The sequence below is a fragment of the Staurois parvus genome, unplaced genomic scaffold (genome assembly GCF_062004578.1).
Source record: "Staurois parvus isolate SC_StPar_1 unplaced genomic scaffold, SC_StPar_1.0 ptg000294l, whole genome shotgun sequence".
Lineage (NCBI taxonomy): Eukaryota > Metazoa > Chordata > Amphibia > Anura > Ranidae > Staurois > Staurois parvus.
In genome coordinates, this window is record NW_028318090.1 from 4,890,689 (window position 1) to 4,906,641 (window position 15,953).

A 15,953-nucleotide genomic window follows, 5' to 3' on the forward strand; every position below is an offset into this window, starting at 1 on the left:
AGCTGATCATATATAAACAAACTTGACAGTTATCGGCATTTCCTTTCCTCAGCACTGTCACTGTGTGAGGAAAGGAGAACGATAACCAGCAATCCTGACAGCACATATTCACGCTAAAAATCAGGGTGCTGATTATCAGTGCCGATCAGTGCTGCTTATTGGTGTCCATCTGTGCATCCTCATCAGCGCACATCAGTGAAGAAAAATTACTCATTTGCAAAATTTTATAACAGAAACTAAAACTTTTTTTTTCTATATGTTTGGTCTTTTTTTTTTTTTTTTTAGTTTTTAGCAAATATTTAAACATCCAGTAGTGATTAAACCCCACCAAAATAAAGCTCTGTCTCAAAAAAAATTATTACATCTTCCTATGGGAACAGTGTTGCATGACTGTGTAATTGTCATTCAAAGTGCAACAGCGCTGAAAGCTGAAATTTAGGCCTGGGCTGGAAGGGGGTGAAGTGCTCCATATTGAAGTGGTTAAACTATTTTGGAAAAAAACAGTATGTATAGTTTAACTTATGTTTGACTTGAAGTCCCATATAGGTACATTTCTATAGTATAGCTTGATGGGTGGCATCATAATTTCCAATTCAATAAAGAATTGGCAACATGTTGATATACTTTTCATAGTCCATTTAGCAAGAAATGTGACACAGTCAGATGCAAAGCTGAAAGGTATAGCGGTGTCACCAGCCAGAGGCCACAGAGTCCAATCACCATATGGAGTATGGTTGGATTGTGTTTTATACTCAGGGGTGTGAGCCACACGAATGGCTGAACAGAGTTACAAATCCTTTGACAGGTAAAACCATTTACACACATGTATTTCAGCTGTGTATTTAGCTTACCTAGAGTTCCAATTTTAGTACGGTAGAATGAAGATATGTTTTGTTTGCACACAAGGGACAGGGCTGTTGTAGATTTTGTCAATAATAGCCATTTTCTGTGTAAAGATTCACATAGCTGCCAGTAGCCCCCAGGATTTGAACGGAAGGATGTATGTTCACTAATTGGGTGGTCAGGGAACCGTAGAGTAACAGCTACTGAAATCTTAGTCAACAGGACAAGATCAGTCAGAGACAAATAATGCCATCCAAGACACAATCCACAAGTGACACAAAGGGCAGGAGCAGGCAAGGAACAGAACAGTAATCCAGGAGGGGAGAGAGGAGTCATATTCAATGGGTCAGGGTGACTTAAATATGTTATAAAATTCAAAGAGCTGGCAGTATGCCATGGTACCATATCCTTAAAAGTGCAAAAATGTTTATAAGAAAAGGGTTGGATTTTCAAGGTAACCAAATACAATCAAATTGCAAAAATATTGCTTTATTGGTTACCAAATTTTAACCACTTCAATACTGGGTCAGTTCTGACACTTCACTCAACCATAAAGAACGTTACAGTAAAAATGAGCAAGTATAGTAAGTCTTTTTTACAACCACCTTTCAGATTCCAAATTGCCTTGGGATTTTGAATATCATTGGAGATACAAGAAGCAAATTATATAATACAGGATGCACTGTTAGTATCTTTCCAAAGGGCTCTTTGAACTCAGTGGATCGAAAAGGGAACATTAAAGTGGATGTAAAGCCTTTTTTTTTTTTTTTTGGAGAGAATTTGGAAGAGCGAGAACCCGTCAGGTTTTTATTGTAGTCTGTGACCCTAAGGGGAACATTGACCTTATTTGTCCTCGTAACCATTGTCATTACAGTAAAAGGGGCAATTTACGAAGGGCTCTTTCACACTACTTAAGTGCGGTTTCCCCGCAGCGCCATCACAGTTCTTGTGAAAATTACCCGCTCTTTCCGATACACTTCCATTTCTTTCAGAAAACACACCAAAAATGTCCAATCAAATCAAAGTCTATGGCTAAACTGCAGGTACGCTGTGCTGCACCCGCGCTGTGGGGAAACTGCATCTGAGTGTGTGAAATGGGCCTTAAACTGGAGCATCCAGAATTTGGAGCATCGGTTTATAGCAATCAATCGGCTTCTCTCTTCAAATTGTTCAATTAAGCTTTGGAAATGGAGGAAATAAGTTGTTTGGTTGACATGCACAGATGCTCCAGATTTCATTGGCTCCAGTTTTAGTAAATTTCTCATAGGGTGAAGGGAATGTCAACATTTTTTTTTTTTTATTTGTCCAAGTATCAGGAGGTGAGAGAAAATCTTTGGTTTGTTTGGTGACAGCTATCTTAGAGGAGATGTCCTCTTGCTTTGAAAAGTTCTGTTCCTTCCTGGAAGGGGAATTGTATGTAAATCTCCCTGACAGGACACAACAGTGAGCATAATTGGAAGAAACCAAAAACCACAGTGCTCAGGACCACTTTGTACCATGAATGTTGTCCTAATGGTAGAAGTATATGCTCATGACTCCTGGCTGGATGTAAGTGGATGACTGATTAGTCAAAAGTCACTGAATAAATGATGAAAATTACATCAAAGTTAGCAAACTGTCATCTGGTTATCATTGTGCCAAGAAAAGCCGTGCACAAGCTCAAGAACTCAATTCAGTAAGATTCACTGGATTCAGTTTCTAAATATAAAGACATCTCTCAAATAATTTGGAAGCATCGGAACAACTTGCAGCTGGACCCAAGATTAGGTCCAGTGTTACCTCTGATTCCACAAATCACCTTTAGACGGGCACATGCCCTTAAAGTGTTTTGAAGACTCACATTTTTTTACCTTTATGCATTCTATGCATGAAGTTAAAAAACACCTATGTGCAGCAGCTTCTCCCAGCCCCCCAATACTTACCTGAGCCCCATCACGATCCAGCGATGTGCACGAGAGCCTCACCTCTTCGGGGACTCTCCCTCATTGACTGAGACAGCAGCAGGAGCCTTTGGTTCCCGCTCCTGTCAATCACAGCTAGTGAGCCAATAAGGAGAGAGGGGATGGGGCCAAGCCATGGCTCTGTGTGAATGGACAGGCAGAGCTGCAACTTGAGAGTGAGCCTGCTTGGGTGCTCCCATAGCAAGCTGCTTGCTCTATGGTCACTTGGCAAGAGGGAGGGGCCAGGACCGACATCGAGGGACCTGAGAAGAGGAGGATCAGGGCTGCTCTTGGCAAAACCACTACACAGAACAGGTAAGTATCACATGTCTGTTATTTAAAAAAAAAAAAAAAAAACATTGCCTTTAATATCACTTAAGTATATGATAGCTCAGAGCAAGTTATAGTCCGACCAAGGAATGAGATCTGTGGATCAACTCTCTTTTTATGACAATAGAACAGACATTTACCAATGTAGGGAAAGATGATGTCTTGCCTGCCAATCCATCTGGCATGGATGTTCTATCAATGAGAATGGCTGGGGGAACGTGTTTCAGATGAAACAGTTTATCACTTGCTCTTCAGAGTTTATTTACGTGTTGTGTTGTCCTACAATCTGCTATACTTGGGCCCTACTAGGAGCACTCTGCCCAAACCTATAGGCGGGCATTGCCGATTTATCCAAGATGGGTGTGACAAGCACAGCGTTCCTCGTCATTTTCTTCATGCTCATAATAAGGATATCTGGACGTTGGAAGTAATGGCCATAGAATGTATCAATGACAGGCTCCTCAGGCCAATGAAAGGTACTCCCTTCCATGTAGAAGCGAGAGCTTTCAGATCTACAAATTAGGATTTGTTGTAATGTGGTTTTAACCATTTCAATACCAGGCAATTTTACACCTTCCTGCCCAGGCCATTTTTCACGTTTCAGCACTCTCACATTTTGAATGACAATTGCGCGGTCACACAACATTGTACCCAAACTAAAATTTTAGCATTTTCTTCTCACAACTAGAGCTTTCTTTTGGTGGTAGTTAATCATCGCTGGGGTTTTTATTTTTTGCTAAATTAACAAAAACAGACCAAAAATTTTGGAAAAAAAACACGTTTTTCTTTGTTTCTGTTATAAAAGTTTACAAATAAATAATTGTTCTTCATAAATTTAGGCTGAGATGTATTCTGCTACATGTCTTTGGTGAAAATAACCCAAATTAGGATGTATTATTTAGTTTGTAGGAAAGTTATAGAGTTCACAAACTATGGGATATATCTGAAAATTGATCAATCCTGAACTACTGACAGCCAATCTAATTTCTTGAGGTCCAAGAATGTCAGAACAGTACAGATATCCCCAAAATGACCCCTTTTTGCAGAGTAGACAGTCGGACGTACTTCATAAGAGGAATGGCGAGTTTTTTGAAGTTTTATTTTTTTTGTCATAATTTTTCGGAAAATGAAAAAATTTAAAAAAATTGCTTTCACTATTTTTTTTTTTTTTTACATACTGTCACCAGTGCAGTACAGCGTCATCATATATCTGGCATGGCAGTGATCAGGGACACTGACTGGTGACAGTATGGAAAAAAAAAATATATATATATATATATTTTTTTAAATTGTTTTATTTTTAATTTTTTATTACATTTTTTTTTATTTTTTTTAAGATTTTTTTTATTTTACTATGACCAAAGTAGTAACATTGTACTACTTTGGGGAAGTGATCAGTATTTTATTTTTTTTTTACACAGTTTGCTTATAGCAAAGAATTACTTTGCTATAAGCAAGCATTTACCTGAATGAAATCGATTCATTCAGGTTTTTTTTTTTTTGTGCTTAGCTGTGATTTGACCACAGCTAATCACATGACATGTGCATGTGGCCTGCTGTGACCATTCACAGCTAGGCACTAGTATACAATGGATGGCATGAATGAAGCCATCCATTGTATACAACTGTCATGTGACCTGCTGTGATTGGTCACAGCAGGTCACATGGCACCGGCAACAGGATCCAGTACTCAGATCTGTCATCGGTCATGTCCGAGGTACACGGCCGGTGACAGATCACGCCGCTCTGCAACAGCGCAAACTGCGCATGTGCAGGAGCACGCCAAATGGCGTGCACCCGGAAAGCTAAAGCGCTTTTGATGCCGCCAAACGGCTATAGGCCGGGCGGCTAATGGTTAAAACATTAATCTAGTGCTTTATGTAATGCTTAATGGTTTTAAATGAGTGGGCTCTGATGGAAGAAAAAAATGCATTGTACCTTTTAAAGTTCTTTTGCCACTATTCTGTTTAAAACTATAAATTTTCTGTTTTTTCATGATCATGTGACTTGACAAAGCATTTTGCAGCGTGAAACGCATTGTCACGGCAACCTACCGAGCTTGCTGTCCAGTTGTACCTTCCTGTGACTTCCTCCCAGCGGTTTCCAGTTCCTATGGCGTCACTGACGTGACGGGCTGTGAAGGGGCTCTTTGCGGCTTAGCCAATTGCCGATCAGTCATCTGGGTGGATCCCGATATTATTGAGAATCCTTCCAGTGCCTGGAGTGGCTCTTTGATCAAAATTACCTAAATCTGGATCACTGGAGAACATGAGTAAGTGCACTCCTGTGACTCAGAATATGGCCATATGTTACTAAATCCATAACCCCCTGCATTCACTAAAATGCAATTATTTTAGTAAATATGCACTGCTAAATACCTTTTCTCACCAGCAGTATTTAGCAGTCTTGTGATTTCTATCAATGTCCGGCTGAGCACTGGTTAAAGCTTGTAGGAGGAGTTTTCATTCTCCTTTGACTGTCCTGTGAGGCTGCACGACCTCTGACCCTCTGGATAGTACTCATTGGCCCGCACAGCACAGCCATCCAGAGCAGTGTGATTACAGTGAAGCACACTGACACGGCCCTCTAGTAAAATACTCCCAGCACACAGTTAACCCTTTTTCCCCCCTCATGTTAACCAATTCCTGCCCAGTGCCATTAGTGCACTGTCAGTGTATTTTTTTTTTTGTTTTAACGGATGTTCGTGACACCAAGTCAGTTCCCCCCAGTGTCAGAATGCCCAGTGTCAGAAGTCCCACTATAAGTCGCTTATTGCCGCCTTTACAAAAAAAAACATTCCAGTATCTGTACTGCCATTTGTAAACGCTATAACTTTCATGTAAACCAATTACACATATTGGGTTTTTTTTTTTCTAGCAAAGACATGTAGCAGAATAGATTTTGGCCTAAATTTATGAAAAAATGTGATTTTTCGAATTTTTTTTTTACTGGACATGTTTTATAGCGCAAAAAATAAAAAACGCACAGGCGATCAAATACCAAAAGAAAGCTCAATTCGTGGGAAAAAAGGACGTAAATTTCATTTGTGTGCAGCATTGCATGACCGCGCAATCGTCAGTTAATTACGCAGCACAGTATCGCAAAAAAATGGCCTGGTCAGGAAGGGGAATAAAGGGCAAGCAGTTAACCTAAGAACGTCCTACGGTCAGGAAGTGGAGTATATTCACACTGGTTGTACTGAAAATGTAATTTATTGCAGCTTACGAGTCATTTTTTTTTTCATGCTAAGTGCATTTTTTGGAAGTACAGAGAGATACGTGGTGACCTTGCCAGAAACTGTGTCCTTGTCGCTTCCAGTATACTTAACTGTTCTCAAACAATGCTATCCTCTTTCTCAGATTCTGTGAACTACAGGACCCTTCTCCCTATATAATATAGGTGAAGAGAAGATCGTTATTTGAAGTCATCAGGAGAGCATTTTAGGGTGATAAAGTCGCACCTCCGTAGATACAGTGCAGGGAGTGAACGTTGTCACTCTAGAACAGGAAGTGTGTTTAGGGAGGATCACCAGGTGAAAAGAAAGAAAAAAGCCTGAAAAGAAAGAAAACAATTGCGGCCACCAAATCTAGGGTTTAGTAAGCTGCACTGTTACATTTTTGTGTTTTGTTTAGGTACACTTTAAGCGTTACATTTTCGGGTGGGGTTGAGGTTAAAGTAAATATTTAACACAGACTTTTAATTTTTCACCACCTTTTCATTCTGTACTTGGGGCTTTAGCTATTCATTTTTGCATAATGGATGTGATGTGCAGTACATCACTGTTTGCATATCTACCCCAATCAGAGTTCATAATACATTATAACTTTTTTTTTCTTTTTTTTTTAAGACCCAATAAAATCTTTAATAAAAACCCTGTTCTCAAAATTGGTAAAATACGGATCCAAATGCACATCAAGAAGAACAGATTTTTCAATAAAGATTTTATTGGGATATTTAATAAAAGTTAACTATTATAAACTAATGTGGATAGTCACCAGGGGCGGACTGACCATTTGGAAAACTCGGGCACTGCCAAGGGCCCAGGGTCAGTAGGGGGCCCCATGAGATGCCCCTGATAGGCTTTTTTGAGTTTGGGCAAGGACACAGGAGCCCCATGATCCCCTATTGCCCCTGGGCCCCATGAGTTGTCAGTCCGCCCCTGTTTGTCACATCTAAAATCAGAGCCCACTGAGGAGATTCATCTTTTTGTCGTGGTGACTCTTGTCGCCAATCTTGAAAGTGATGGAAAAACTAAAATGTTAGTTGTCACCAAATAAGAATAAAGAAAAAATTCTCCAGTGGGGGCACATGTTTCAGCAACAACAGTCTAAGAGTGGATTTCTTCCCATTTTGAAGGTATTCCCACTTGCTTTCAGTTGCTGCTCCCAGACAGGAAATGAAAGGAAAATTGGACAAAAAATACCAACCGTATGTAAAACTAAAGAAAAGTGCATTTTAATAGTTAACTTTAGGGGTTCGGTTTATTATTATTATTATACAGGATTTATATAGCGCCAACAGTTTGCTCAGGTTTAGAGTTAGCGTTAAAGTGTTACTAAACCCACAACCGTAAAATCAGTCTGTATATGCAGTAAAGCATGCCTGATATACTCACTATGGAACCTGCATTGTGTAAAAAGGCTGATCCTGGCTTCTCTGATCCTCCCCTTTTTCCACTGCCCCCCTCTTATCTCCTAATAAGCCATATCATGTGGATACTGCACATGCTCAGTTTGGTGTGTATTGCCAAATAGGTTTGGTTTTTCTTGGGAGAGTGCAATGTGATCAGCACAGGGCCAATCAACACTGCCCAGACAGAGGTCAGGGGTTCTGCATCCTCCTAGAGCAGAAAGAAATCTCCTTCTACAAGCTTTAACCAGTGCTCGCCTGGACACTGAAAGAAGTCACAAGACCACTATATACAGCTCGTGAGAAAAGATATTTATAGAGACCTGATCTGTTATCAAAAGAAGGATGTACACTGTATTGTTCTGACCACTGGTTTTAATGCAAATACCCTTGATGTATACCTTACTTATACATTGTAGTACTTTATCTGTATTTGCTGTTATATTTCAATAAAACTAGTCTGGATTAAAAAAAAAAAGCTATTTAGCAGTTTATATTTACTAAAATAATTAATTGTATTTCCATGCTCTGTGTACTGTGGGAGACCAGATATAGTGAATGCAGGGTCCGGGGAGACCAGGTATAGTGATTTCAGGGTTCGGGGAGACCAGATATAGTGAATGCAGGGACCGGGGAGACCAGATATAGTGAATGCAGGGTCCGGGGAGACCAGATATAGTGAATGCAGTGTCCGGGGAGACCAGATATAGTGAATGCGGGGTCCGGGGAGACCAGATATAGTGAATGCGGGATCCGGGGAGACCAGATATAGTGAATGCGGGGTCCGGGGAGACCAGATATAGTGAATGCGGGGTCCGGGGAGACCAGATATAGTGAATGCGGGGTCCGGGGAGACCAGATATAGTGAATGCGGGGTCCGGGGACACCAGATATAGTGAATGCGGGGTCCGGGGACACCAGATATAGTGAATACAGGGTCCGGGGAGACCAGATATAGTGAATTCGGGGTCCGGGGAGACCAGATATAGTGAATGCAGGGTCCGGGGAGACCAGATATAGTGAATGCAGGGTCCTGGGTTTAGTAACACTTTAAGTTTAGGAATTACTTTTTTGGCTGTGATAAATTCGTTGTATTTCCTTTTTTTTTCTTTTTTGGCTTGAAGCATACATAGCATGAAAAAGGTTGTCTGTGCTAAATATTTGTCTTGGAAAACCTTTTGCACCAAAGCTCTTGCGCCAAAAACAAATAGCAATTTTCAGAAGCCAAAAACCAATCTACTACTACTCTCTTGCAGATGTAACCTGCTGTTGTTTAAAATGAACATCTGTCTGAAAGTGCATTCAGAAAACTGTCCCCACTCTCACTCTCAGCATAATGTATTGCATTTGAAGTGTGCATCCTGCAGCACCTGACGCATGCTAAGTAGGATTATAGACGCAATCAAATGTTTCAGAGGAGACTAAAATCACTTTAAACTCACAGAGAAGACTTGTGTACCAATGATAATTACCACTCTATATTTTCTTGAAAGCATTTTAATTACTGGCACTGTCACGGTTATGCAATTGAAAATACATTTTTTACAAGATGACCTCGTCAATCAGCAGTTCTAGTCTGCAACCTCCTACATACTAAGAAATGCTTGAATTTGGTTGTGTTCTCTGCTTTGTGTTACAGGAATATTGCTTTAATATGAAAATTATGGATATTTTATAGAGAAATGGGTGAGAACCGTCTTCTGACTGAGGCTCCGTGCACACTAACGTTTTTTTAAACTCAAAAAATGCTGGATAAAAAGCGCTGGTAATAGCAGTCTTTAATAGCGTTTAGGAGCGTTAGCGTTTTATTAGCGTTTTTACAGCACATGTAGGAACAAAAAAAGAAAAAGCTATAAAAAAGCTGTTAGTGTTTTAGGAGCGTTTAGGAGCATCTAGAAAAGGGGTGTGAAACTGGTGGCCCTCCAGCTGTTGTGAAACTACAAGTCCCATCATGCCTGAAGCATGTAGCATTTTTTTTCTGTCTGAAAAAACTCTACAATAACTCTACAAAAACAATTTTTTTTTCGGCTCCTAAAAGCTGAAGCTCAGAAGACTCTAATAGCCTAAAGTATTGTGTATGGACACATAGGAAAACATTAATTAGCTTCTAGGAGCAGAAAAAATTGCTATTAACAGCTTTTAGGAGCTTATAAATGCTAGTGTGCATGGAGCCTGAAATGGTATTTACAGGAGTATTAGAAAATTCCATGTTTGCCTAGGACATTTTTACAGTTTGGAGATCTGTATGGCCACATGCTATTCAGCCAAAATATGGTAGTAAAGTCTACCTAAAAAAAGAAAAAAAAAAAAAAAAACACCCTCTAACAGCTGCACGCTGTCATCACTGACCAGGCTTCCATCTGCACCTGGTCTTCCTTCTGGGTATGTGGGCTCTGACCGTTTGAAAGGGCGAGCCGTGATGACGTCACTTCCGCACATGTGCACAGGAGCCACGATCTCGACACAGCACTCTGAAGGGACGCATGCTCAGTATGCAATCCCTTCAGAGCTCAATGCACATGTGCCAGTCACTTCACTGGCTGCAGATATAGTGAATATTGATATTCCTTGTACTTACAGGTAAGCTTTATTCTAAGTTTTCCTGTAGGCACAAGTCAACAAGTGGTGTTTACTACTGCTTTAAAATGAACCTGTGCCCAAACCATGGATATTAACGTGTCACTAAACCCACAACAGTAAAATCAGTCTGTAGTGCATGTGATCAGCACAGGGCCAATCGGCACTGTCCAGACAAAGGGTCAGGGGTTATGCAGCCTCATAGGACAGTCAAAGGAGAATGAAAACTCTACCTACAAGCTTTAACCAGTGCTCAGCTGGACACTGATAGAAGTCATATCTACTGCTGATGAGAAAAGGTATTTTTGCAGCTTATATTACTACAATAATTGCATTTTCATGAGACCGAAAATAGTGAATGCAGGGTCCTGGGTTTAGTAACACTTTATACCTGTTTACATATTTCTAGTCATTTGGTGCTGCTTCCTGGCAGCCCTTTAAGTAAGTTTTACTGTTAGAGGTGGCTGCTGATGACATGATCACTGTTTCATGATCAGGAGCCCATCCCACTGGCTGCTCATGACAAACAGGGACCAGGAGCTGTCAATGACAGCTTGGTCAGTCTGCTGGTAGTTTGCAGTGAGCACGGTCTTGGCACATAGCCTTGGAGATGTGGCAGCTGGACGTTACGGCTTACCCTCCCTGCTGCTTCACATATGCATTATGATGGCAGGAAGAGGTTAACCAGCACTAAGCCTAGATTCACACTATGAATCACCTATGAATTGCACAGGAATGTGCACCGCATTTGCGACCTGCATTTGTTGTGTCATTAAAGCGGAGTTCCAGATGAAAAAAAAAGTCAGCAGCTACAAAAACTATAGCTGCTGACTTTTAAAATACAGCCTGTCCCTCGGTCCTGCGGTGTCCTCACCACAGCTGGTTTCACAGGCCATCTTCTTTCCCTGGTGCTTGCGGCTTCACAGCCGGGTGCCCACTGCGCATGCTCGAGAAGTGCTGCGCTTTGTGAATGGCCCCGTAGTCTTCTGGGACCTGTCGCACATCTGGACCTGCGAGACCTAGGCACCTGGCCTTCGTCATTTTTTCCTTTTTCTTCCAGTTGATTTTGGGCCCTGAGGACACCACATAGTTATTTCCATGTGAGTCGGCGTTTCAAATGTGGGGATCACTATACAGGTTTACATAAACCTAAGTCTTGACCCCCTTTTATAGGTATTTACATTATAGTCCATATCTAGTAGAGTCCCGGTTCTTCCCCTCTTTTTTCTCTATATACCTGTCACACATCCCAAAAGACTATGGGGAGGGAGGACATTTTCCACTTCCGATTGCCTAGGCGATTGCAGCGGAAGTGGGAGCGGGTACCTGTCAAATTCGGGTACCCGCTCCCCACAGGTGCCAATCCTTAAAGGGGAGCGGGGGACAAAGCATTAAAGTGGAACTTCCCCTTTTGGGTGGAGCTCTGCTTTAACATTGCACTGATGCCCACTGCAGATCGGTAGGGCAGTGCATTTTGAATGTGGTGCAGGAAACGCCTGGATCACGGGTTTCCCACTCCACGTTCTAGTGTAGACCGGGGCTAAAAGAGCTGGTTTATAACAGCTTACAAACTCCTGCTGATTGCTTGCATTGGAAGGATGGCATGCTGCCAAGATTCTATTCTTATATAAAAATCCATTGCCTGGGTTGTGAATTTTAAACACTCATTTCTTAATAATGTGTATAGATAGACATCATTGAGGGCTTGTACTTTTACTGCTTGCTCAGGATATGTAAATACTTTAGTGCGCGTTATCTGGGCACAGGTTTACTCTAAAGCCAAGGGGAACTTTCAAGTTTAAATCAACTAAATACATCAAAACAAAAGTCCTATAAGTTTTCCTTCCACATCTTGAGTAGAGAAGGTTGCCTTCTGCCTACATTCTGAAGAGAAGAAGCCTGACACTCAGTGTGGAAGCTGGGGTCTCTCTGCAGAGATCTGACCCCAATTCCCACCTCCCCCATTAGGTCAGCCCTAAACACTGTAATCAACAAAGCTCATGCTCACTTTTGATTGGAGCACTCCAGTGCTAACTTAGTAGAAGATGTTCCAAAACTCCGCAGAGTGACCATTGCTTCCACACAAAAGGCACATGTAGGTCTAACCAATCATTTTTTTAAATGTTGATTTTTCATGGATCGTGTAATTTTGAGCATGGCGGGGGTGTGGCCTCTACATACTTTGTGCCTGAAATTGTCATCCTCTTTCATTTCAAAAATTCCATAGGTATGCATAAAATGAGTTAAAATAGTTGTAATTTTTCTTTAGACATGTCATGAGGAATGATTCTACAGAACTTTCTAGGACAACCTATTTCTTTTATGCTGATGGAGAGAGTGCGTGTGTAAGTGTGATTTTTTTTTTTTTTTTTTTTACCTTTTTTTATACAATTCTTTTTAGCTATAAATATATAAGATGGATGTAGGGACATACTACCTGTACAGGGTAGGTGTTATAGGTGGTGGGTTTACTGGATTCTGTGGAAGGTGTTGGACGCGTACTCCAACCTGTCACTCATTTCAAGCGACTTTCCCTCATTTAGAGAAACATTCTGCCTTTTGGAAGCAAATTGTCTGTCCCTCTAAAAAAAAAAAAAAAAAAAAAAAAACTTAACTACCAAAAGTGTTTTACTGCACTTTCACCCAACCTTTAAATTATTGCATTCATTGTTTTAAATAGAGAGTATAAAGTAAAAGTACTAGGGAAGAAAAGAACTTGTGGGTTTAACCAACTACTTTTTGCATATGAGGTCTTCACGAACTGCATAACTAGGGATGTGCCAGGGGTATGCCCTTTACCTACTTACTTTTGCTATAGGTTTTTCCACTTTTCTATCTCAGAAACTTGTGAGGCATGGTTGGAAGTCATAAAGGTGGAGTTGTTGGGCCCTTATTGTTGATTGGTGTGGACACAGCTCTTGGATTATCTCTTGCTTGAGGGCCATGGGGCTTCAAGCTGCAGAAGAGAGATAAAGAGCAGAAAATCTACGCACACATCATTATCAAAGTATTTTCTCTTTAGTTTAATGAGATACCGAGCCGAAGCAAGATCCACTAATTTTCTGTATTCACAAAGACATGGTAAATGTTGAAGAATGAGCTGGGGGATTCTGATTGCTTGTGAAAATGATTCATTATATTGCATTCATGCAGAATACATTGCTTGTTCTTCTTATTATCATGCAAATGAAATGAGGAAGTACATGATCAGAGCTCTTCCTTCTAATTATTTGCTATTTTTATTTTTTTGCAGGTTTTACTGGGACCTGATAATGCTCATTATGATGGTGGGGAACCTTGTTATAATACCGGTTGGAATAACCTTCTTCACAGAGCAGACGACCACACCGTGGATTATATTCAACGTGGCGTCCGACACCGTTTTTTTATTTGACTTGTTCATGAATTTTAGAACTGGGATTGTCATTGAAGACAATTCTGAAATCATACTAGACCCAAAAGTCATAAAGATGAATTATTTAAAGAGCTGGTTTGTTGTTGACTTCATCTCATCCATCCCAGTGGATTATATCTTTCTCATTGTCGAGAAAGGCATGGATTCGGAAGTGTATAAGACTGCCAGAGCTCTCCGTATTGTGAGATTTACAAAAATCCTCAGTTTGCTGCGCCTGCTGCGACTATCAAGGTTAATCCGATACATTCACCAGTGGGAAGAGGTAAATGAGCCAATCAGATATGTTTTTATTTAAGGGGGTTTCCAGATTTATCTGTTCATCGGGGAATAACATTGGGTAGCTAAAATTGAACGTAGTGACTTTCTATGTTCCGTTTCCAGATTTTACTAGTAGAAACTCATGCATGCCCAGGATTTTGAACACACCAAAAGATATCAGTATTTTGTGTCATAAAATACTTTTACAGCTTTCAAATTAAAGCGGAAGAGTTCCATCCAAAAGTGGAAGCTCTGCTTTTCTGCTCCTGCCCCCCCCCTCCACTGCCACGTTATGGGGGGGGGGGGAAGCAGGTACCTGATTTTGACAGGTACCTGCTCTCACTTCTGGCTGAGTTTGCTGCGCAAACTCGGCCAGAGGTTTGGCACTCCACCAGCCCTTAGGTAGACACTTCAAGGTTCCAGGGGACTGCAACCCATTTACAGAGTGCTTCATGCATACACAGTAGGAAATTGCCAATTTCCCTTAGTCAAGATGGAGGCGCCAGCACCCACAAGATGACTGAAGAATCAGCTTGGGGTGAGGACAACACTGGATGCATGGGCAGATAAGTGGCCTACTATTAAACGTCAGCAGCTACAGTATTAGTAGCTGCTGACTTTTAGGGCCAGCGCACACTACAAGAAGTCAGTCCTGGATGAATTCTGTTTTTGCTTACAGTTCACAACAACTGACTGAAACTGACTGTACTGGTGTGAACTAGGGCCATTGGAATACATGGAAGGCACTGTGCATGCAATTTTGATGCAGAAAAAAAACACACTGGACTGCATCTAGTGTGAACTAGCCCTTAATTTTTTTGAGGGGGCCAGAACTCTGCTTTAATATTATGTGGAATGAGATTTGGCAGCTTTTGAAGCTGAAGATGATTAGTCTTTGGAAGTTGTCTGCTTCTGTGTCTTTCACAGTATTGTCCCAAAGCTAAGCATTGCACCAATTAAAAAGACCCTGCCACCTTCCTATTCAGAGTAAAAAAACAGTGTCTCCTGATAGCCCCCAAACCAGCGTATACTCACCGATCCATGTTTCCTCACCAATTTGTTGCTCCAGGAGTGCAGCTTTCCCTTTACCCTGCTCCCCTCCTACACACATGCATGTTAGTGTTCAGGTCTGGGGATTGGATGGTTACATACTCCCCTACTTGGAAGCCTCATTCAGTTACAGAGGGAGGAAGATGGCAAGGAAGGGCAGATCTGTGATTTCTATCTTGGGGTGAGGGACTTTCTTGGTCCACCTTCACATTGCCCATTCATTGTCTTTTCAACCACCTCCACTTCCTGAAAAACAAGATGGTGCATGCTCCCTGTCTCTATTTGATAATGCCATGCCCTAAAGCCAGATGGCCTCTTAGCAGATTCAGGGCATTGCCATTTGAGTGGGGGAAAAGGTTTATTTATGATTGTACAAATAGTGACTTTGAGAAAATTGCTATTTTTATAGTCCTTTCAGGGGTGTGGTGGGTGGTGGAGATAATATAATCTGCATTGCTACATTTTTCTTGATGTCTTTTAAGGTTTAATTTAGATCCAAATGCTAAGACTCTTGCATACGCTGTCATTAGTTTCTTTCAAGTCAAGTTTTAGTCTTAGTCATGTTTTTAACTGAAAAGAAAGCTTTCTCCTTTAAAGCAAATGACATTTTATCCTGGGACCTTGGAGGCTGTGACAAAAAACAATTTTAGGGCATCTGCAATCCAGGCTCCATTGTAAAGTTCATTATGCTGATATTTCCTGTATCTTATCAATTAGTACTCTCTTGTGCTTCCCTTGTCACATAGCACCACTCATTACTGTTGTTACTTGGGGACTGTGCTAACAATGATGTGTCTGCAATAATTAAAATTGGGATCATCTCCAAACCTAAACAGAAGGGAGTGGATTGCAGTGATGAATATTGTTTACATGAATTCAGAGAGTTGAAGCATGCCTCATCATTTACTGTT

At 41.0% G+C, this 15,953-nt stretch overlaps 1 protein-coding gene across 1 annotated transcript in view; it reads left to right on the forward strand.

Moving 5' to 3' along the window:
• The window catches only part of HCN1 (hyperpolarization activated cyclic nucleotide gated potassium channel 1), a 508,954-nt gene that overhangs the window by 113,921 nt on the left and 379,080 nt on the right, over positions 1–15,953 (forward strand). Inside the window, exon 2 of the mRNA XM_089682702.1 lies at positions 13,573–13,996. Coding sequence (XP_089538828.1) covers positions 13,573–13,996 — 424 coding nt within the window. The remainder of the gene's footprint in view (positions 1–13,572; positions 13,997–15,953) is intronic.